We start from the raw sequence: 24,727 nt of genomic DNA on the forward strand, positions 1-24,727 counted from the left end.
GTTAGCGGTCATAGAATTATAGTTTAATCTGTACGGATTAATTGTTTAGAAATGTTTCCTTAAAAATTAATTTATATAATCCAGAAAAATGTAATGCTTTGAATTTTAAGAAAAAAAAATAAAAAAAATATATATATTTGTTGCTTAAATGCATACAACATATTTACAAAGCATGGATTTGCGTATACTCTGAATGAAAGTAGCCCATTCAGAATTTGCACTTCGTAATGAACATTTTAAAAACAAATATGCATTGGCATTAAGATCCATAAAGTGGTCTGCTGGACAGAATCAGTAATATCTACCAAATCATAGCTTCGTACTTGCAAAAATCTGAAAAGTAATAAAAAAAACATTAAATTACATTTTTAAAATGGCAGCTGCATTTTGTTAATAAACTTGCAGTAGTGGCTATTGTGCCAAATGTCCTTTGGCGTCATCCTATGATAGGTTATCTGGATCCTGTGGGTGCCTACAGCCAAACTAAAATGGAGGTCAAAGGCATCTGAAGAAATCAGGTGTATGTCAAACCATTCCTAGATTGTTGGACTACTTACAAGGTGATGGCAATTCGGAACTCAGCACTATAACCACTACAGCAGGTAATAGTAGTCATGGTGCCTAGACAGATATTTTAAAATACTAGCCATTAATGATGCTATGTCACACTGGAATTTAACTGTGTCAGGGCTATACAGATCCACATAAATAGGCAGGGGCATACCATGGGGTTGGCGAAACCGGTGCCTGCCAAGGGCACAAGCCGAGGAGGGGCGCAAAATTGTAAGGTTGAGCAAGGATTTTTGCGCAAACTCCTCGTTCGGCCTGTGCTCCCGCCACCCCCAAGCAGCGTGCAGCTTTATAAGGGAACCACACGCACAGTACACCAGGGGAGCACCTCCCCCTTGCGCTCTGTGTAGGAGCGCCGGGTATCACGTAACCACTTGACGCTCAGTTTAACAGACACCTTGTGCGTGCCGCACTGGACATAGCGTGCCCCCTCCACTGCCATGACAGGCAAAACGGCAGGAAGATAGCCATCAATTTTCAACTTGCCTCTGTGAGTGAAGTAGCTGGCTGATGCTTGGGAGGGAGTTAGGTGGGAGATATATGTAAAGGGGGGCTAGTTAATATGGGAGATATATGTAAAGGGGGGATTGGTATGGGGAGATATATGGAAGGGGGTTTGGTATGGGGAGATATATGGAAGGGGATGTTTTGCATGGGGATAGATTAAAATGGATTGGCATTGGGAGAGAGATGGTAGAGAGTGGAATGGAGACATATGGACTGGGGGTTAGAATCGGGAGAGATATGAAAGTGGGTGGCATGGGGAGATATCTAGAAGGGAATTGGCATGGGATGAGATATGGTAGAGGGTGGCATGGGAGATATGGACAGGAGTTGGCATGGTGAGATATCTAGAAGGGGATTTTCTTGGGGAGGGATATGGTAGAGGGTGACATGGGGCGGCATGAGGAGTTATATTGAAGGGGTGGCATGGGGACATATGGAAGGTGGTGACATGAGGAGATATATGGGAGGGTAGCTGCATGGAGAGAGATATGGAAGGGAAGCGGCATGGGGAGATCTATGGAAGAGGGCATTGATATAGGGAGATATATGGAAGGGGGTTGGCATGGGGAGAGATCTGAAAGGGGATTGGCATGGGGAGAGATTTGGAAGGGGATTGGCATGGGGAGAGATTTGGAAGGGGATTGGCATGGGGAGAGATATGGAAGGGGATTGGCATGGGGAGAGAGATGGAATGGAATGGAATTGGCATGGGGAGAGATCTGCAAGAGGGTGGCATGGGGAGATATATTGAAGGGTGGCATGGGGAGATATATGGAAGTGGAAGGGAGTGGCATGGGGAGATATATGGAAGTGGAAGGGAGTGGCATGGGGAGATATATGGAAGTTGGTGGCATGGGGAGATATGGAAGTGGGGTTTGCATGGGGAGATATATTGAAGGGGTGGCATGGGGAGAGATTTGGAGAGGGTGGCATGGGGAGAAACATGGAAGGGGTGGCACAGGGAGAGATATGGAAGGAGGAGATTGACATGGGGAGGTTGACATGGGGGAGAGACGGATGGAAGAAAGGGGGGATATGAATGGAAGGTAGTTGTGACATGGATCGAAAGGAGACATGGGGGTGATATGGATGGAAGGGAGGAAAGACCGAAGGTGTGACACCTTACTTACCTGGCTGAGACTGCAGTTTGCATAGGGACTGAGGGAGCGAGCAGAGCGCACATCCAGACCATTGCATTACTACTGAAACCGTAAGTAACGAAGTGAAACTTTTGAGTAAGTGAGGTGTGTCCAGGATTACATATTGTTTGCATGAGTAATTTTCGCAAAGTAATTTTAGTTTGTGTTGCTCTAGGATTCACTAACTTTTAAACAGGTCACATGCAGCACATATAACCAGTTACATGATTCTATCTATTCATCAGGGGTTATTACTATCACACAAAGACAAACACAGGCCCACCATACACAGCCAGCTCAAAACGATCTCAAACACAAGCAGTCCCCATCACACACTGACTGCACAAAATGATCACTCACAGCCAGCCCAATGCTAACACACAGTTCCCATCACATGTACACAGCTCAATACCATCAAACACAAACTATTTCTATCACACACACACAGACAACCCAATAAATCACATGCAGTCCACATTACAGTCAGACAGACAAATATATCACACACAATTTGTAGCCATTACACTCAGATAGCTCAATACGCTGTCCCCATTGAACCAAAACATCCCAATACATCACATGCAGTCCCCACTATACTCAGACAGTCAGAGGTCATCGTTCACAACCAAGATATTTGTCAGTTATGAAAAAATATTTTCGGGACCCTTGTAAAGACCCTAGTAAAGACTCCTGTTTGTAACATGGCGCAGAGCCGGATTGAGAGTGCCATCCGGCATCTTTTATGCGGTGTGAAGTCCTAGGGCAAGTCCTGTGAGTGCAATCTCAGTGTTGAGCTAAGTCCTCCGTGCTGGAGCTAAGTCCTCCGTGCTGGGTCCAGGTCCTGTGAATGCAATCTAAGTGCTCGGGTAAGTCCTATGATTGCAATCCCAGTGGTAGGGTAAGTCATGGGTGCTAGAGCAAGTCATGTGAGTGCAATCTCCATGCTGGGGTAAGTCCTGGGTGCTCGAGCAAGTCTGCATGCTGGAGTAAGTCAGTATATGACCCCACTATGCACACATGGTTATGTCTCACACACTGCCCTGACATATACCCATGCACAGGGCAATTCATATAAAATTTGTGTACATACTGGGGCCTATATATTGCTCTGTGTATGGGGTTATATACCAGGGTAGTGTGTGAGATATAACTTTGTGTATCTACTAAAAGTATATATTGCCCTCTGCAGGCTTATATATGAGTCTTATCTAGGCCTTTGAAAATGGAGTTAAGTTATTAGCATTCAAATGGATTGCCCCACTTTGTTCTTTGGGGAGTACAGGGGGTTCTAGATAGCAAAGTAGTCAGTGAAACATTTATTAGACCAGCAATTGTTGAATACCAATGTTGCCATATCTCCCACAGGCATATCTCCAATTTTGAGCAATTTATTGCCATATTCTTCATCCCTAATAGATCAAAACATGGCCTCAAATACTCTCATATTCATACCATTGCCATATTTAATACAGTTAACCCCTCCTTAAATACAGTCATATCCATTCCATGGCCATATTCCCTTCTCCAACAATAATAATATCCCCAGGAAACATGTTTCAAGCTAAAATAGACAAAGTTAACCCTCTGCTAGTCTTTCTAATATTTGTATTTTTGATTTGTTAATACTCTGTAATTCCGAGTTTAATGAATGCCTGTAGTAGTTTTACTTTTGAAAAGTAGGTGTTTTAGCAGTACAAGGCACAAACTGCAGCTTCTAAACCAGTGGTAACTAAACAGTCTGTAATAAATGTAATAAACAACAAATTATAGAGAACCTACTTCATTTCTTTGTTCTGGTGTCAAACTTCGGGTATTTAAAATATGGATGACTGCGTCCTTAATCGACGAGAAGAACTGTCCTTTGGTGATTGTTTTGCTGAAAAAGTTTGCTTTCTCCAACTGCTCTAGAACCGTGGCTATGGAAAGAAGAACACATTGTTAGAGTGATTAACAAGTGATAGCTTCATGAAAAACACTACAATATAAAATATGGCCTGCCATTGCAATTCACAAAAAGGCTTACAGCAGCTTGTCAAGTCATAGAATTCATCCAGAGAAGCAGTATTTTTTGTTTTAATTCTTTACTTTTTTTGCAGCGAAAACAGTCAGAGCGACAATGACATATCCGCAAGATTATAAAATATACCAGGATATACAGGTACACTAAAGGACATGTCCAAGATGTTGCACATTTTATAGAAGGAAAAGAAAAGAAGATGGGTCTTATACCCGCTGGTGCAAGTCACTAAAACATAGAATTCTAGTCTGAGTTATGCATTGGTGTTATTGTGAAAATTTATTAAATATGGGAAAGCTTTTACTGCCTATGAGTGTAGGTTATAACAACAAGAATAGGCAGTGCACACTAACCTATTAGTATTAATGGAAAGACTTTGAACATACTGCAGGCTTAAGATAGAAATTAGACATGTGCAATTTGTTTCGGTCTGAATAAAAATTCAGCCGAATTTCGGGTAATTCGGACATTCGGGTGCTTCCGAATAGCTGAATTGACGAAGTGCCGAAATTACAGAATTTCCGAAGTGTAGTAGTGCTGAATTGCTGAAGTGCTGAAGTTCCGAAGCACAGTATTGCCAAAGTACTAATATACTTACCCAGTGAAAGAAGAAGAATGTTACATTGTATACAATTTCAAATAAAAAGTATACAAACACAGCCAGGATTCAGCTGTAAGCATTTGCAGCACTTACAACAATCAAGTAACATACATTCATATAAAATGTAAGTTACTTAGCCAGTCATGTAATGACAGGCATGAATAAGTAGATAACTGCCTAATTCCCACGGTATTAGGGAGCTATCTACTGACCTGAATTGGTCTTTCAGACAAATTTACCAATACTAAGTAAAGATTACTTAGTATTAGTAAATTATGCCCCTACTCGCTATATCGCGAGTAGGTGCATGTCTATTAAACAGTGAGCAGCCTGTGGCTTAGTTAAAGGTCCCCCCTCGTTATTTTTAGGGTGAGGGGGGTAGGTTGGGGTTTATTTTTTGGGGGAGGGGGTGACTAGGGGTTTGGGGACCACTAGTCACCTGGAAGGGAGGGAGGTTAGATTTGTATTTAGGGCCCCCATGCGCCGCTCAGGGGTGGGGACATTAGGTCCCCCCTTCATTCTTGTTTAGGGCCCCCACCCACTGCTCAGGGGTGGGGGCCAGGGGGAAGGACATTAGGTCCCCCACCCCCATTTGTATTTAGGGCCCCCATCCACTGCTAGGGAGTGGGGGCCAGGGGGGAGGACCTTAGGTCCCCCTTATTCTTGTTTAGGGCCCCCACCCACCGCTCAGGGGTGGGGGAAAGGGAGGACAATAGGTCCCTTCCCCTTATTCTTGTTATGGGCCCCCACTCACCGCTCAGGGGTGGGGGCCAGGGGGGAGGACATTAGGTCCCCCCATTTGTATTTAGGGTCCCCACCCACCGCTAGGGTGTGGGGGCCAAGGGGGAGGACCTTAGGTCCCCCCCTTATTCTTGTTTAGGGCCTCCACCCACCGCTCAGGGGTGGGGGAAAGGAAGGATAATAGGTCCCCCCCAATTTGTATTTAGGGCCCCCACCCGCCACTCAGGGGTGGGGGCCAGGGGGAGGACATTAGGTCCCTCCCATTTTTATTTAGGGGGGAGGACAATATGTCCTCCCCCTGTTTTTACTTTAGGGCCCCCACCCGCTGCTCAGGGAGGGGGGAGCCAACAGGCTTAGCATCAGTAAATTTGGCTGAAAGACCAAATTAGGTATTTCAGCCTTTTGGTAGATAACTCCCTAATACCGTGGGAATTAGGGAGTTATCTACCAAGCGGTGCAAGAAAAGTCCCAAAATGCCGGAGTTCCGAAGTGGCGAAGTGCCGATGTCCCGAATAGACGAAGTCCCGAATTTTGGAATGCCGAACCGAGCCGAATATTTTCCCCATGCACATGCCTAATAGAAATAAAATTGGGGCCACTGGGCACTCAAAGAGAGAGCCATCATACAGAGTAATAAGAAAAACAAGGATAGGCATAGAAATCGAGGTCTTGTCGCCAGGTCTGATGTAGGAAGTCAGCCAATGCATATTGGACAGTATTTGTCTCAGAAGAAGGGTTTAAGTCCCAAAGATCCGAGTAAGTCCCAGGTTCAAACGACTGGGGCATGTACCCAGGAGCCTTCTCTCTGAGTATGTCTAGGTTGTGAGCCGCGTGAGAGGTTCTGACATTGTGCAGATCGTGGTCCAGGTGAGATGCGGTGCAGCCAGTCCTCCCATAGTGAGGCTCCCACCTCTGTCTCCCCTTCATCTTCCATTTAAGCACGATGCGATATGGAGCTAAAACTGTTTTACCGGGTCTTAAGCCTCCTGTCCTTTTGGGTGACACATCTGGCTTCTGCATACCTGCTATTCATTGGCCGACAGCTCCAAAATGACTCTCCAATGAGTGAGCATCTGTGTATGGAGTATACACAGAATTGATTTAAGTCATGAGAGCTCTAGGCTGACTAACAATGGCACTGGAGGTGCAGTTACATCTCTGGCAGGTAGCCTTAATAAAGTCTGTGCGTGTATGTGCAGCATTTTCATTTGAAACGCTAAAGACTCTAAGCATGGCACTTAATACCATTAACCATGGTGCTTCGAATAACACTTAAAAATTATCAAAAAGAATAAAAGAGAATAACAATTTATATATTTAAAATATGAAAAAACAGTGCTTTAAAAGACAAAAAAAATATAATTTAAGGCATATGGTTTAGTAAGAAGCTCCTATTTTTATCACTTTATTAGTTCAATGCTATAAAACCCTGCAATCATGTTATGGATCCTGATCATGACCTTGAAGGAAAGAACTCCAATAAAACAGATTTTATTGTACGGCTTGTAACTCCAGATAGAGGGAATCCCTTCAGGGTCATTCTTCAGTATTTTTATAGAAAAACGTTTATATGCAGCAGTTTCCACTCTCCTTTACCCACCACCTCCAAATCAAAGAAAATATAACAGATAATTTTAAGGTTTATTTTAACATCTGTCCCCATTCATCATTTTAGGCTTCATTCTAGTGCACGTTTACAATATACATGCGTTTTTTGTTCACTCTCACCATGACATCCAGCAATATACACGGTAACATCGATTTCTGTGAAATCACGAAATATCTGCAAAAAGCATTAAAGAAAAAGTAAAAAATTGTAAACTGATACATTTTAAAGTTCTAATATATTTAGCTAGTCATTTTAACACAAGAAAGATCCAATACATTTATTTTCCATTTAACCAACATATTTGCAAAGATTCCTTAACAGACAAATTGCATTGGAAATGACAGACTTGAAGTGTTACATTTTATTTACAAAACAAAAAAATAAAAATAAAAAAATACATATATACAGTGTTTATTTTTTTCAATTTTTGTTAATAAATGAATAATAAAACACAGGAAGATTTTCTTAACTTTTCTCATTCGTTATTCTATTATTTAAACACAGCAAGCGCTCCCAATTACAACCCTGGTACACCAAGCTGACCCGATATCGCCAAAAATGTTCCAGAACTACTGAACGCTGTTGGAGAAAGTCTTGCTCTGCACCTGACTTCCTCCACTATAAATTAATGCTGTGCTCCTACACTCTGGCTCTTTTCTCTGCAAAAATAAATTACATCAATACCCTCATAAGCACAATGTCCCGCCAACCCAAATGCCTGTTTCACACTTTTAATGCTCTCCTTTGCCCTGTTGCTCCCCTTTCCTACTTTTTTGACAATCTTTATTTGAAAGATTTTTACATAATACAATTGTAAGAACAGTAGTACAGATTCAAGTACCCAAAATATGAAAGACAGGATCTACAAGCACAGAGAAGTCAGAATTGAATTGCTGCTCAATCTCGTGGCCATTACTCTATCCTAATTCTCCTTAATCTTTCTGCTTTCGTTGACCCTGTTGATCATCAACAGCTTCTTCGCATTCTTCGTAATCTCGATCTATGGGATACTGCTCTCTCCTGGTGCTCCTCCTACCTCTCCCAGCACTTTTTCAGTGTTACTTTCTCTGCCTCTTCTCCCCAACCCGTCTCTGTTGGCATTCCCCAAGGTTCTGTCCTTGGTCCCCTACTGTTCTCTATCTATATGGTCTCCCTTGGTAAACTCATCAGCTCCTTTATATGCAGATGACACACAAATATACCTGTCCTCTACTGATCTCGGTCCGCCCATCTTGACTTGTGTCTCCAACTGGATGGCTGCTCACTTCCTTAAACTCAACCTGTCCAAAACCGAATTTCTGGTCTTACCTCCATTAAGTGTTGCTACACCCATGTCTGTCTTCCTCTAAGTCAACAGCATCACCATCAACGCTACCTCGCAGGCTCGCTGCCTAGGTGTTTTCTTTGACTCCTACCTCTCCTTTACCTCTAATGTCCAGTCGATTGCCAAATCCTGCTGCTTCCATCGCAAAAACATAACTTGCATCAGCCCCTATTTAACACTAGATGCAGCTAAGGTGCTGGTCCATTCTGTTGTCCTTTCTCGCCTTGACTACTGCAATCCCCTTCACAGTGGTCTTACGTGTTCCCAGATTGTAGCACTGCAATCTATAATGAATGCGGTGGCAACGCTCATTTTCCTGTCTGCCCCCACCTCCCTCCTCTGTCAGTCCCTACATTGGCTTCCAGTTAGATATAGGGCTCAATTTAAGATTCTGGTGATGCAAGTCCCTACATAATGCTGCTCCAACCTACCTATCCTCCCTAATACACAAGTATGTCCCGTCGAGGAACTCTGCGCTCTGCCGAAAACCTACGTTTATCCTCTGTCCGTACTCCCACCTCTGATGCTTGCCTCCAAGACTTCTCCAGGGCTGCACCTTTTCTGTGGAACTCCCTTCCCTTCTCTGTTAGACTTTCACCCAGTCTCCATTCCTTCAAAAAATCTTTTGAAAACACACTTCTTCAGGATATACATCACTTAAACTGTTACCAAGTTTTCATTCCGCCCCCCTCCCCCCATGACTCCTCTCCTTCAACTGTCAAAAATAACCTACTAAGTTCTCAGTAAATACTTTTCCAGCAACCTATTTCATTACCCCTACTTATACCCTTTGTGTCACTATACTCCACTGCCTCCAGCATGTAAGCTCATTGAGCAGGGCCCTCAACCCCTCAGTTCCTGTAGGTCCATTTGTCTGGTTACAAGCACTTGTCTGTTAGTCCACTCATTGTACATCACTATGGAATTTGCTGGCACTTTATAAATAAATAAATAAAAAATATATATAAAAATAATAATAATAATATTAATAATAATAATAATAAGTCCAACTCACTTTTTTTTAATGCATTAGGGAAAAGGTCTGTGGTTTTAAGATGTCCCCTTTCCCATTTTATAGTAACAGTAAAGCAGATTCCTGATCAATAATTGTAGGGAACTGGTCCAAAAGTAGTTAAGAAGATGGCAGTCTATGACAGGACAGGACTACTCCCACACCCCTTCCAGAGATTTAATACACCAAAAGCAAAACAAATAAGTGAAAAGAAAATCATAGCTATCACTCTCCAGCTGCTGCAATTGGTCACACTTTAATTTTACATCAGCTTGATATATTTTGTTTGTAATATTTATCATCAAGAAAAGGGGGCCAGGAGTGTGTAAAGGGACTTCAAAGGGGGTAACCCCAAAGAATAAATTGTATACAGAAAACGTCCAATGGATACAACATCCAGAGGAGACAAATAAGTATGGATACTATGTATTATTCAATATGATAAAAAAAAATCAGTTTATTAGATAATAATTAAAATATATATATAGTGAAACTACAACAAAGAAAAGAAAAAGGAAACTTATAAATACATACAGAGTAGATAACAGAAGCTAATAAGCCCTGCAATGTAAGAGGGGTAGAAGGAGTTCTGCAGCAATGAAGGCGGCTTGAAATTTTTATAATTAGAGGTAGGAGGAACAAAAGTTAAATAGATTAAAATCACTGTTGTGGTTATGGTGAGTGAAAAATACATTGTTCAGTAAGGGTTAACCAACTATTGTAACTGATAAGCACTATAGGACCTTATGAAATAAAGTGACAATATATTGAAATCAGTAACCCCCCACCTCAGAGGAATCACTAGGATATAGTTTACTCACAAAGGGTTAACTAAATATAAGTTGCTGATCAATATGAAACTTTTGAAGTCCAACGTCAATGATTTTAAATCAATAACCACCCACCTGAAAAGAATCCTGGGGAAATAGTCACCGAAGCTGAAAATATCAGTTAAACCTTCATAGAAACTTACTAAAAATAAATCGACTTCAAGGTTGCTATTTGAAAAAAAATAAAAAAAAATACTAAAATGAAGGCTGAAAGCTACTAAATGAAAAATCAAGAAAAAAAAAATCTGATTAGGAAAAGCTGAGCCCTACATGCTGGCTAGAAGGTAGTCCTTAACTACACTCCATTAAAAAGAGTTTCCCCTCATAGGTATTATTCAAAAACTCGCACACTTTGGTGCCAGGGTGTCAAACTTTTAGATCCAGAAACATTCTCTTTTTTTGAGGGCTAAATCCAGATTCCCCCTTTTGCCCAAATGGATTTTTTCAATTCCTGTGAATTCCATCCCTCTGGGGGAGTCTTTATGATGTAGTCTGACATATCTAAAGACAGGGGTGCACTTAAAAGTGGTCACTGAGTGGACATGTTCCATAACCCTTCTTTTGAAGGGACTTCTGGTTTTGCCCACAGACAAAAAGGGCACATGGGTAGGTTCTCTACGAAAGGTCTTAAAATTCCATCTACGTATATGCTCCCCCTACTGGTAAAGTTGTTAGATCCAGATACTATAGTTTGAGCTGTTAAATTAGTATATTATTTTTCACACAGGCACTTACATATTAATTTTTTGTGATGACAACTTGATCAAATGCATTAATAAGAAGAGACTTCTAATCAATTTAAAATTTAGACGATGGATCAACAGTGAGCAGATTGTAGGTCTGTCTATCATTAAGAATGTTCTCTGCAATCGGGACGTAGTGCTGCCTATTCATAATGACAACGTTGACGCCCTTGTCTGCTGGTTTCATAGAGAACCTACCCTTGTATTTGAGGGACACTAAGGACACCCTCAAATGCCCATCATCATTTAAAGTACCTAAAGGTGCTATACTCTGCAGTCTGGACATAGAAGACTTTTATTCATCTATACCTCATTCCATTGGCATTGATGATGTGAGATCGTTCTTGGACACAAGGGGACTGGAACACCAGATCCATACTAACTTTGTCCTAGATCTCCTATACTTTATCTTAACCCAAAACTTCTTCCTCTTCTAAAAGAGTTCTACCACCAGGTGCGGGGGAATGGGATGGGGACATCTAGTGCCCCATCCTATGCCAACCTGCACCTGGGTTGGTGAGAGAGCAAGAAAGTTGTGTCAGACTTTTAAACAATACACTGAACAAGTCTTTCTATGGAAGAGGTACATAGATGACGTCCTTGTTGTCTGGACAGGAACTATTCACTGAATTTGTAGAAACTCTAAAATGTCAACTACCTCAATCTTAGATTCACTATGGAGATAGGTACTCCATCACTAAACTTCCTTGACTGCACACTTACAATAACAGACCAATATTTGATCAACACCACACTGTATCGTAAACCTACTTCAACTAACACCATGCTGTGATGGGAGAGTTATCATCCCACCTCCCTTAAGAGGGACATTCCAGTAGGGCAATATATTTGCCTCAGAAATTGCTCCTCTACTGAAGAGTTTGAACTAAAGGCAAAACAGCTGAAGATTGCTTATCAGAGAGCATCTGTATGCAAATGTGAAACATTACTAAGTGACACAGCGAAGTTAGATAAACAGATCAGGTGTGTAGTCAATTTTGACTCAGGTTGAGATGTTGCCAAAAAAATTCTGTAAAGATTCTGGCCACTCCTAACTCAGGACCTGCATCTTGTTCCCCCAAGAGTGTCACTCATTTCTAGAAGGAGTAAGAATTTAAAAGAAATGTTGATACCAAGCCACTTGCCAACACCTAGTACAAGAAATAATTGGATCTCAGTGAATGGCACATACCAATGCGGGCGGTGTGTAGCATGCCGTTACATAGCTAAGGGTTCTAAAGTGTTGACAAATTCGACCAGTACGGTCAATATTCCAGTTAAACAGTTCAACTGTAACACCTCTTGGGTGATGTATCTTTTGAAATGTGAGTGTGGCTTTAAATATTTGGGCAAAACCATACGTCCCTTCAAAAGAAGGATTATGGAATATACCCACTCAGGGACAACTTTTAAGGACACCCCTGTTGCTAGACATGTCAGACTATATCATAAAGACTCCCCCAGAGGGATGAAATTTGCAGGAATTGAAAAAGTCTATTTGTGCAAAAGGGGGGGAAGGAATCTGGATTTATTCCTAAAAAAAAAAAAAAAACTAAAATAAAAAAAAAAAAAAAAAAAAAAAGAAAGAAAATGTTTCAGGATTTACAAGTTTGACACCCTGGCACCAAATGGGCCAAATGAGGGATTTACATTTACACTTTTCATTGGCACATAGGAACAATATAGTCAAATACTAAATTAACATGATATATCAATATATTGTTAATATAAATCAATATATTGTTAACCCCTTAAGGACACATGACATGTGTGACATGTCATGATTCCCTTTTATTCCAGAAGTTTGGTCCTTAAGGGGTTAATATTATAATTTACATTCTGTTTATTGGGCATATTTAATATTAACAGTTTAATTTGTCTAATATTGTATAGAGTTGCTTTTGACTAATCTTTTCAGTGATTAGGATAATCACAACTTTGACCACAATGGGTTGAATATTGACATCATCTATCCTATAAACTTCAGCTGGGGACCTAATTAGACATGAATTAGGATGCACACCCCCACCTTCCATTGGTCATGGGGATATCGACCCCTTCTGATTTCTCATTTAAAAAGCAGCACAGGACGATGAACTGTTCAATGCCTTACACGAAGGCGCTGTGTAATAGGCTCGCTCTCAACTGTGTAATTCACAGCATGTTTTTTTCATTGCTATGGATAGTTTGAGGGTTTTTGAATAATACCTATGAGGGGAAACTCTCTTTAAAGGGGTGTAGTTAAGGACTACTTTCTAGCCAGCATGTAGGGCTCAGCTTTTCCTTATCAGTTTTTTTTTTCCATTAAGTAGCCTTCATTTCAGCCTTCATTCTAGTAATTTTTTCAGATAGCGACCTTGAAGTCGATTTATTTTTAGTAAGTTTCTGTGAAGGCTTAGCTGCTATTTTCACCTTTAGTGACTGTTTTTGGATGATTTAATACCTCTGAAACTTTTTTTTTTTTAATGTTTGAAATTATCTGCCAATTCCCCCACTCCTATTAAACACAGATAACACGTACTCACATCACATGTAGGTAAAACATGAGTGTTTGCACTTTTAGAGAAATATCAGTCTGGAGGATATAGTGATCTATATTTTGGTGTTAAACAGATGGCCAAGTGTATTTTGTTTCAAGTTTCTAGGGAATATCCATTAAAGTGGGAATTCTTAAGGAGATTGCAAATTGCAGAACAAAATAGTTGAGTTCCAAAAAATAGTTGATTGGAGAGTTCAACTATTATGTCCTGTAATTTGCCACACTAGAAATAATGGGATAAACTATAAAGAACATTTGCATAGTTGTGCGCACACACACACACACACACACACACACACTCCAGGCATTATCAGCATATTAATACAAAGCTTGCTTTCACAGATTATCGTTCAAAGTTCTCTGATTGAAGTTTACGATATAGATTTAGATAGCTACTCCAATAATCAATTTGTACGCAGTCAATAAAGCACTACTAAAGTTAATAAATGCTCTAAAAAGATTATGTATCTTACACTAACGTAACTGTATTTCTGAAATAACCCAGCTTGAAAGAGTTGTAGGTCATATCATTAGGGGAGACTACGGTAAATATCTTTTCTTTCATGCAAAAATGATTATATTTAAATCATCTCATTAAAAAGAGCATGTCATCAATACAGCTTGTAAAAGCCTAAATACTAGCCAATAAAAGTTTAATAAAGTTTTGTCTTTTACATCCTACTTGTACAATGAAGATCTACATGCCCCAAAAGTATGCAGGACAATTTGGGATTTTGTACTTGCCATTAAACCAGTTAAATACATACAAGGTTGGAGCAAGGATTTTTGGCTACATTGGAGAGGGCACATTTTGCCACCCAAAAAATGAGTCTTTGCCTGTGTGTTTTATTCCCCCGTTTTGCCCCTCTTTGAAAACCTTTTTCCCTTTTTAGAATTATAGATCCTTTTGGCGTGCCTATTCCCACTTCTGTGTCTATCCCCCTCTATTGCTCTTGAAATGTGTTAAGCTGCTTTAGTGTATCTTACCCCCTTTTGTGTAACTCCCTCCATGTTTATTAACGCCCCATGCCTCTTACTTCTGCTTTGTTTTTGCTCTCACCATGCTGTTGTTTTTTCTCACCCTGTCTGTAGTGTGGCCTCGTGGACAGTGGCAGATCTTCTTCCTCTGACAGGAAGCTGCTTATTACCCACCTTCTCTAGTGAACAGCTCCCTGTCAGACTGGGTAGAGGCCATGCTACAGAGAGTGACAGGCATGAGTGGGGAGAATTTCCACCCTGTCCTGCCGGTCACCTGGAAATTGCAGCCTCGGGTTAGTGCACCCTAAGGTGAGGAACCATGCCGTCTTATTGCAGCACCAACCCTGTATGCATATTATCTGGTTCTTTCGTGAACACAATGTACAGGTTCAAAGTACATTCCAGGCAGGAGCGGAGGCCCCCTTTTTGAATGCATTGTAGAGAGAATGCTTTAAAAATAAACCATTTCTTTTTCAAAGCATTCTCTCATATATATATATGGTATATATATATATATATATATATATATGGTATATATATATATATATATATATATATATATATATATATATATATATATATACATACACACACACACACACACACACACACACACACACTGCTCAAAAAAATAAAGGGAACACTTAAACAACACAATGTAACTCCAAGTCAGTCACACTTCTGTGAAATCAAACTGTCCACTTAGGTAGCAACACTTGAGTGACAATTGAGTGACAATCAATTTCACATGCGGTTGTGCAAATGGGATAGATAACAGGTGGAAATTATAGGCAATTAGCAAGACACCCCCAATAAAGGAGTGGTTCTGCAGGTGGTGACCACAGACCACTTCTCAGTTCCTATGCTTCCTGGCTCATGTTTTGGTCACTTTTGAATGCTGGCGATGCGTGGTAGCATGAGACGGAGTCTACAACCCACACAAGTGGCTCAGGTAGTGCAGCTCATCCAGGATGGCACATTAATGCGAGCTGTGGCAAGAAGGTTTGCTGTGTCTGTCAGCGTAGTGTCCAGAGCATGGAGGCGCTACCAGGAGACAGGCCAGTACATCAGGAGACATGGAGGAGGCCGTAGGAGGGCAACAACCCAGCAGCAGGACCGCTACCTCCGGCCTTTGTGCAAGGAGGAACAGGAGGAGCACTGCCAGAGCCCTGCAAAATTACCTCCAGCAGGCCACAAATGTGCATGTGTCTGCTCAAACGGTCAGAAACAGACTCCATGAGGGTGGTATGTGGGCCCGACGTCCACAGGTGGGGGTTATGCTTAAAGCCCAACACCGTGCAGGACGTTTGGCATTTGCTAGAGAACACCAAGATTGGCAAATTCGGCACTTACGCCCTGTGCTCTTCACAGATGAAAGCAGGTTCACACTGAGCACGTGACAGACGTGAGCGTCTGGAGACGCCGTGGAGAACGTTCTGCTGCCTGCAACATCCTCCAGCATGACCGGTTTGGCAGTGGGCCAGTAGGGGTGTGGGGGCCGCACAGCCCTCCATGTGCTTACCAGAGGTAGCCTGACTGCCAGATACCGAGATGAGATCCTCAGACCCCTTGTGAGACCATATGCTGGTGCGGTTGGCCTTGGGTTCCTCCTAATGCAAGACAATGCTAGACCTCATGTGGCTGGAGTGTGTCAGCAGTTCCTGCAAGATGAAGGCATTGATGCTATGGACTGGCCCGCCCATTCCCCAGACCTGAATCCAATTGAGCACATCTGGGACATCATGTCTCACTCCATCCACCAATGTCACGTTGCACCACAAACTGTCCAGGAGTTGGCAGATGCTTTAGTCCAGGACATTACATCAAAGTTGGATCCGCCTGTAGTGTGTTTTTCCACTTAAATGTTGAGTGTGACTCCAAATCCAGACCTCAAAGGGTTGAAACATTTAATTTCCATTTTTTTTATTTTTGTGTGATTTTGTGGTCAGCACATTCAACTATGTAAAGAACAAAGTATTTCAGAAGAATATTTAATTCATTCAGATCTAGGATGTGTTATTTTTGTGTTCCCTTTATTTTTTTTGTAGCAGTGTATATATATATATATATATATATATATATATATATATACACACACATACATACATATATACACATATACACACATATATATATATATACACACACACACACACACACACACATATATATATCCATACGTACAAAACCAAAAGAAAATACTAATAATTCATGGAACATTTCAATGAGCAGATGCATGCAGTACTTACATTTTTCAAGATCTTAACACTGACAGTATCTAGAAAATTGACTGTACTCAAGTCCAGAATTAGCGAGTGAAAGATATTGCCGTTCCCCAGAAAGCCTTGCTTTGCTTCTTCCATAACTTCATAATCTACAGCACTTTCTTTTTCGATGACAGCAGGAATCTTCAATGCAATGGAATTCTGCTCCTTTTCCTGAGGTGAGAAAGAGAAGGAAAAAAAAAAAAAGTGAGAGGGAGAGAGTGCAAGAGCAAGAGAGAACAGACTTTTCAAGTTTGCTTTAAAATTCAAGGCCAAGCAAAGCACTTGTTCTATTTGAGCACAATATCAATTCATAGCTAAATTCACTGATATTTATTACCGAGCAGTGCTTGGCAGACCCTGGAAAGAAGTCAAACCATTGTTAAAAATTAAACAAACAACAATTGGAGGGAGGTGACAAGTGCTTCCTTGGCACCATAACCACTACCGTGAGCTACAGATGTTATATAGCATGCACTTTTCCTTTACTATTATCCAGTCCATGTTTTCCCACTCCAAATATACTTGGCTTTAATTAAACTATTTTCTTAATAAAATGCCCTTGAAGTTTATTTTTAAATTACAGAAAGGGCGTTACCGGAACCATCCTGGTCTTAAGCCCAAAAATAATTTGGTTTAAAAAAAAAAAAAAATCTAAGCTTTTGTTGTAGTATACTAAATATGAGAAGCAATTTCAGTATGTAATGGACACACAGGTCCAGAGGCATTTGTCAGTTTAGTGAACCACACAGGATCACAGCAAGGTAGGCAAGTTCTAAATCTGTTATAATGGAGCGTCTTAAAATTAGTGAAAAACTAAAATTTCTAACGAGGATATTGATGCGTTTATAATAAACATACATTACAACTGAACTAGAGTTGAGCGGACACCTGGATGTTCGGGTCCGGCGGGTTCGGCCGAACTTTGAAAAAAAGTCCGGGTTCGGGATCGAACTTAACCCAGAACCCCATTGAAGTCAATGGGGACCCGAACTTTTGGCCCCAAAAATGCCTCTTAAAAACTCCTGGAAAGGGCTAGAGAGCTGCAAAAGGAAGTAAAATGGGGGGAAGAGTAGGACACGTGCCCTGCAAACAAATGTGGATAGGGATATCACTTAAAATAACATAAAAAATAAAAATACAGCTGAGCCATAAAATAGCACTAGATGGAATCTTTGAATTTAGCTTTGGAAGAACATAAATCCAAATCTAAAGCATGGCTGTCGGGAGGATCACCAGAAATATCCATTTAAGAGAGGGTTGGAGTGCAAGGTTCTCTCTTTCATTGTTTAAACTGAGCTCAACTCCTGATGCATGGAGAAAAGGCCTTCACAAGCCTCTGCTATTGTGTACCTAGTTTATTCTAAGTGACCCATAGGTTGAGGAGGTGGTGACCGTGGCGGTGTAGGAGGAAGCGGCGGTGGAGGAGAAGGATGAGGTAGCCAACACTGTATTTTATGTTTTTTTGTTGTTTGTTTTTTTTATTGTGATAGCCCACAAAATATTGGGACATACAACAAAATAAACATTTGTGGCCTGCAGTGCATTTCTTGCAATCCTGATGCATGGAGAAATGCTCAACTCCTGTTTCATGGAGAAAAGGCCTTCACAAGCCTCTGCTATTGTGTACCTAGTTTATACTAAGTGAACCATAGGTTGAGGAGCCAGTGACCGTGGTGGAGGAGGAGGAAGCAGCAGTGGAGGAGGAGGATGAGGTAGCCAACACTGTATTTTAGTTTTTTTTTTTTTTGTTTTTTTTTTAATTGTGGTAGCCCACAAAATATTGGGACATACAAATAAAGAAACATTTGCGGCCTGCAGTGCATTTCTTGCAGTCCTGATGCATGGAGAAAAGGCCTTCACAAGCCTCTGCTAATGTGTACCTAGTTTATACCCATAGGTTGAGGAGGCGGTGAGATATATATATATATATATATATATATATATATATATATATATACACACACACATACACATACATATACATATACATACACATACAAAATAGAAAAAAACTCTTGCACTCCAACTCTAATAAATGGTACCAGGTGCTCAGTTCCAAATTCATACAATATCAAAAAAATTACCGGCACTCGTGGGTTTCTCTCATCCAATTTATTGTAGGTAAATACTGCTCGGTCAACGTTTCAGCTCCCGGTCGGAGCTTTCATCAGGACACCAAAGGCCTTTGGTGTCCTGATGAAAGCTCCGACCGGGAGCTGAAACGTTGACCGAGCAGTATTTACCTACAATAAATTGGATGAGAGAAACCCACGAGTGCCGGTAATTTTTTTGATATTGTATATAATGGAAAATTCCTTCATACTTACCGTAATTTTCTTTTCCTGATAATTATACATGGCAGCATTTACTCTTGGGTAGCTCCTCCCCTCACAGCAGAGATGACAGGAAATAGAACTCTGAAACTGGTATATATAGATCCTCCCCCTACCCATCAGGCAGTCTTTGTAACTAGCTTCACCTCCTATAGTATATGGGTGGGACCGTAATGCTGCCATGTATAATTATCAGGAAAAGAAAATTACGGTAAGTATGAAGGAATTTTCCATTTTCCTGACCAATTCTACATGGCAGCATTTACTCTTGGGGAATACCCAAGCAATACATAGAGGGAGGGACAGAGTTCAAAAACAGCCAATAGCTATAAAACCATTATTGAGCTGTATAAATCGTAGAAGACTTTACAAAGCCAAACAAGAATCAATAGGAAATTGTCATAAAAATCTGCTCAGACAAGACAAATTTCCCCTAGAGGCTGCAAGGTCAGCAACCTCCTGGCATTCAATACCAGAAATATCCTGAATAGATATAGAGTCAGATAGGAATTAAGGCCATAAAAGCATAAACTAGAGAAGAAAAATGTTACTGATATAAAACCGAATTGATATCATCAAATCAAAACCTCAACAAAGGCATAACTTCCAGTGATCATACTGTAACACGCAGATAAATGTTGGATGAGAACGGAGACCCCATGCTATTAAACATGGGGAGAATAACACTGAGAATCTTACTACTTTCTGGATGTATTTAATAAAGACGATTCACACCGCTTCCTCTTGCCTTGTGAACTACTTACCTGAAGCAACAGGAACAAATCAATACCTGCCTGTCAGAAAGGGGCAGAGCCTAGTAGAGAAATAAGAGTCGGTCATTAAAACACTGCAACAATTACCCGATGTTGCTAAATTCAGATTCACAACCTCACACAGTGGACAAATTGATACAGCAATGATCAGCCACAGGAGATAAACTAATCACATTACTAGGCAAAAGGCAAGAAGAACCATATACAGATTAGTTGAGGAAAATAAAGAAATATATCGGTATGAACCATAGAATATGTGGCAACTAATAATCAATAAGGAGGCTAACCATGTCAGTACCTAAATTTGTAAAATAGTACAGGTTATGCCAAACAGTTTAATCACATTTACTAGAGACTGTTGTGCAACATAAGCAAGATATACATGGTAATACATGGCAATAGAAAATATACACACACATATTAGGCAAGATACTGATGGGAAGGTGGTAACCAGAGGCACATTATACATTGTGGCAACAGACACACAATAAGCAGGGCAGTAGAAGATATTCAATTATCCCTAGGAGAACAACCACATACTTCCTCTTACCTTATCCTCAGACAGTGAAGAAGGACTTATGGCAGAGCCTATGGTGATAATAAGCAGCTTGTTATATCTCCAAGATATCAACCCCAATCCAAACATATAATCCACAGGTTGGTCGCAATTACAGAACCTGTTTAGGGATTTCCACTATTGTTCAGGTAGCAGGTGAATTTTTACCTAAAATAGAAAACCTGGTAGGAAGGACTGGGGACTGGAAAGACCTTAAAATATGTGCAATTCACAGCATCAAAGTTACCTGAGCATATGAGCCTAAAATAATACCATTATTGCAGAAAGGAATTTATAATGTTCCCCTTCACAACAGGGGAATTGGTCAGAAGATTCTGATCATTAACACATTAAGAACCAGAAGCCCGACACTCCTGACATATACGAAAGGGATTGCCAAACTTTCAGGACCCCAAGGGATAAAAGATAATAAGATTTATGCTTTAAGGAAATGAATTCAGATTTAAAGACTAAAAGGTTATGACCAGGTGAGAGAAAAAAAATAATATTAACAGCTTTGAAATCAGGTAATGGCTTCAGCATTACCTACTTGTGAGCTCAATTAATAGCCCAATTTGTACCCTTGCAACTAGTATGATCTACTAAGCTGTGAATTAGTAATCAGCATATATCTAAAGGTAAGACACTGCCAACAATTGAGAAAAAAAAACAACATTCCCTATCTTGGACAGAGAGGAGAGGATGCCTGGTAATAGAAAATCTATTGTCTCATGAACAATTACATAGATGTGCACCCACAAAAAAAAATAATTAACATTGATTCTGTGAAACAGTACCATGCTTCATTTTGGAAACACAGGTCTCCTTCTCTCCCGGGAGAGGCACTCAGACAGGTTCAGTAACACCTGCAATCTACCTGAAGTGATAAAAATGTGTTAATTGCTATTTCCTGAAACACCTGTGGGAGAAGGAATCTAATACAAAGCCAACAGCAGTATGTTCCCTTATTTACTTCATTTAAAAAATTGAAATAGAAAATCCACAGTAGGCAATAATTACTTACCCAGTATACTAGCGCATTAGTATTTGCTAGAACTGGGCAGTGCTACATTTCAGCGCAAAACAGACCTTAGATCATTCGTATATACTAAATCTACCAATGCCGTATATAAATTGGAGTTATATAATAATACCAACCTGCATACAGATTATATGAGCCACATACATTGTGGGAGTTTCTAACAGCACCTTATGCCCAGATATATCAGTTACATATACTGAGTCTGTTTAAACAGTAATCATACATAGCCTACCTCTGCTATGTACAGTGACACTATGCCTGTACACATATTAAGATTATATGAATGAGCTAAATTGAGGCTGTGTTCTAACCGAACTTCATGCACATATTACACCAGTCATATATACTGAGGTTGCGACTCACAACCGACATAGAACCAGTATTAGCTTGGATTCATATAGCGGATGTATCATTCACACATATTGTGTTTCCACTAATACATCAATCACATAGGGAACAGATACACTGAAGCAATGTCTCATATAGAGCATGTAGAGGACATATACTGAGGCTGAGTTTTCACAGCGATTTAGAGCATATAAAGAATACACACTGAGGCAGAGTCTTCAGATCAACTCATACACAGCCAATATAGTGGGTACAAATACTAAGGCTGTGTCCCCACAGCAACTCACACATAGAGCATCTTTATAGTAACTCACACAGAGCCTATAGTGGGTACATATACCTAGGCTGTGCTCGCACAGCAACTAACACATAGAGCAGGCATAGGCAACCCTCGGCACCCCAGCCATCCCGGACCACACCCTCCACGATGCTCTGCCAGCATTATGGGTGTAAGAGCACTATGGGGGATGCAGTCCACAACACCCGGAGCGCCGAAGGCCGCCTACCCCTGACATAGAGCATATAGTGGATACATACACTGATGCCGTGCCTATACTGAGGCTGTGTACACACAGTAACTCATACATAGAGCATATAGTGGATACATATACTTAGGCTGTGTTCTAATAGTAACTCATACATAGAGCATATAGAGGATACATACACTGAGGCCGTGTTCTCATAGTAACTCATACATAGAGCATATAGTGGATACATACACTGAGGCTGAGTTCTAATAGTAACTCATACATAGAGCATATAGAGGATACATACACTGAGGCTGAGTTCTAATAGTAACTCATACATAGAGCATATAGAGGATACATACACTGAGGCCGTGTTCTCATAGTAACTCATACATAGAGCATATAGTGGATACATACACTAGGCTGTGTTCTCATAGCTCCTATAGAGAGCATATAGTGGATAAATATACTGAGAGTGTCCTCACAGTAACTCATACATAGAGCATATAGTGGATAAATATACTGAGAGTGTCCTCACAGTAACTCATACATAGAGCATATAGTGGATAAATACACTGAGGCCGTGTCCTCACAGTAACTCATACATAGAGCATATAGCGGACACATACACTGAGGCAGTGTCCTCACAGTAACTCATACACAGAGCATATAGCGGACACATACACTGAGGCTATGTCCCCACAGTAACCCATACCTAGAGCAGATAGTGGATACAAATACTGAGGCCGTGTCCTCATAGCAACTCATACCTAGAGCATATACCGGACACACACTGTTCATACATTAGAGCATGTAGTGGAAACATACCGATGCTGTATCACCACCAGTTCATGTACAGATACTGAGGCCCGGTGGTCTCCTGTGCAGCATATTCTTCCAATGTCTGCAAAAGCCTGCTTATTTGTGATAATGCACAGATGACAGCAATCAATGCCACATACCTTGATAGAAACAAGTGTGTGTGGACTTGGAGTTAGGTTTTTCAAAACCTGTCATATACATATGTGTACTTCAAACAGACACCCAGGAAGGTTCTCTTACCTTGGATATTCCTCTGACCCCAGGCTGTGGAATTCCAGCAGACTTTGTACAGCCAGGATATCCATTATTAGCACTCTTTTTCATAGCGTCTCATTGCATTATCAGCACTCCTTTGCACAATGCCTCCTTGCATTATCAGCACTCTTTTTGCATTATCAGCACTACTTTGCCCAATGCATACTTGTATCATCAGCACTCTTTTGGGTACATATACCTGCACCAAACAATATAAAAACTTACCTAAAATGCTCACCACACAAATCTCCTAAATGTGACCTATTTGTTAGAAGGAAGCCTAAAATAAGCAGCTGGGAGGGACTGAAAGAACAGAGACCCAGGTGCCTATACTAGTTTTAATCCAAACTACTAATGCACTCACCTGAACCGTTGCAGGCCTGAGTTTCAGCGGGAAAAAAATGGGGATTTGATCAACTGACAGCCTAAACTGTTTAAACTATAGGCTTCCATCTGTACCCCATATGCCATTCATCATCACCATACAAGGTGGAACACAAATAATAGGTATACCCCGGCAGTCACAACTCTGTAGGGCCTCATGTAAGCAGTGTACCACTGTCAACCCTTCAGGGAGAGTTATGGGTTAGACCCCTGATTGCTGAAGGAGGTACCCAGGCTGGTAACTCCTACACATGTACCGTTTGCTGGGTCTTCAGGGATAAAGGCTTAGACTCAACTGGGCCTCATATATGCAGTGGACAACTGTCATTACTTCCAAGAGAGATAGGACAGACCCCTGGATGCTGAAGCAAGTACCCAGGCTGGAAACTCTTACCGGTATGCTGTTTGCTGGGCTTCATGTATACAGTAGATCACATACCTCCCTTTAGGGGGTACCCAAGCTGGCCTGTTGCTGGGTCTTCAGGGATAAGAGGCTGAACCCTGGCATGCAGTGGACCATTTTCATCCCCTTCAGGGAGAGTTTGGGTCCGACCCCCGGTCACTAAAGGGGGTACCCAGGGTAGCAGCTTTTCATCTTAGTGCGTATTGCTGGGTCTTCAGGGCTTAGAGGCTGAACCCTGGCATGGCTACAAAAATATAGCCTGGTGAGCATAAAAGAAAACCTTGGCCTGCATAAGCAGACTCCTTCCAAACTGCTTGTGAAGGACAGGAAAAAAGACTGCCTGATGGGTAGGGGGAGGATCTATATATACCAGTTTCAGAGTTCTATTTCCTGTCATCTCTGCTGTGAGGGGAGGAGCTACCCAAGAGTAAATGCTGCCATGTAGAATTGGTCAGGAAATATATATA

General features: G+C 41.0%; 1 protein-coding gene across 1 annotated transcript in view; it reads right to left on the bottom strand.

Annotated features, from left to right (window-relative positions):
* Positions 1-222: 222 nt before the first annotated feature.
* The window catches only part of LOC134568009 (solute carrier family 26 member 6-like), a 72,070-nt gene continuing 47,565 nt past the window's right edge, over positions 223-24,727 (bottom strand). The window contains exons 16-19 of the mRNA XM_063426226.1: positions 16,860-17,048; positions 7,304-7,358; positions 3,996-4,132; positions 223-333 (exon numbers count right to left, since the gene is read on the bottom strand). Coding sequence (XP_063282296.1) covers positions 310-333; positions 3,996-4,132; positions 7,304-7,358; positions 16,860-17,048 — 405 coding nt within the window. The 3' untranslated portion in view covers positions 223-309. The remainder of the gene's footprint in view (positions 334-3,995; positions 4,133-7,303; positions 7,359-16,859; positions 17,049-24,727) is intronic.

Source organism: Pelobates fuscus, chromosome 7 (assembly GCF_036172605.1).
Source record: "Pelobates fuscus isolate aPelFus1 chromosome 7, aPelFus1.pri, whole genome shotgun sequence".
Lineage (NCBI taxonomy): Eukaryota > Metazoa > Chordata > Amphibia > Anura > Pelobatidae > Pelobates > Pelobates fuscus.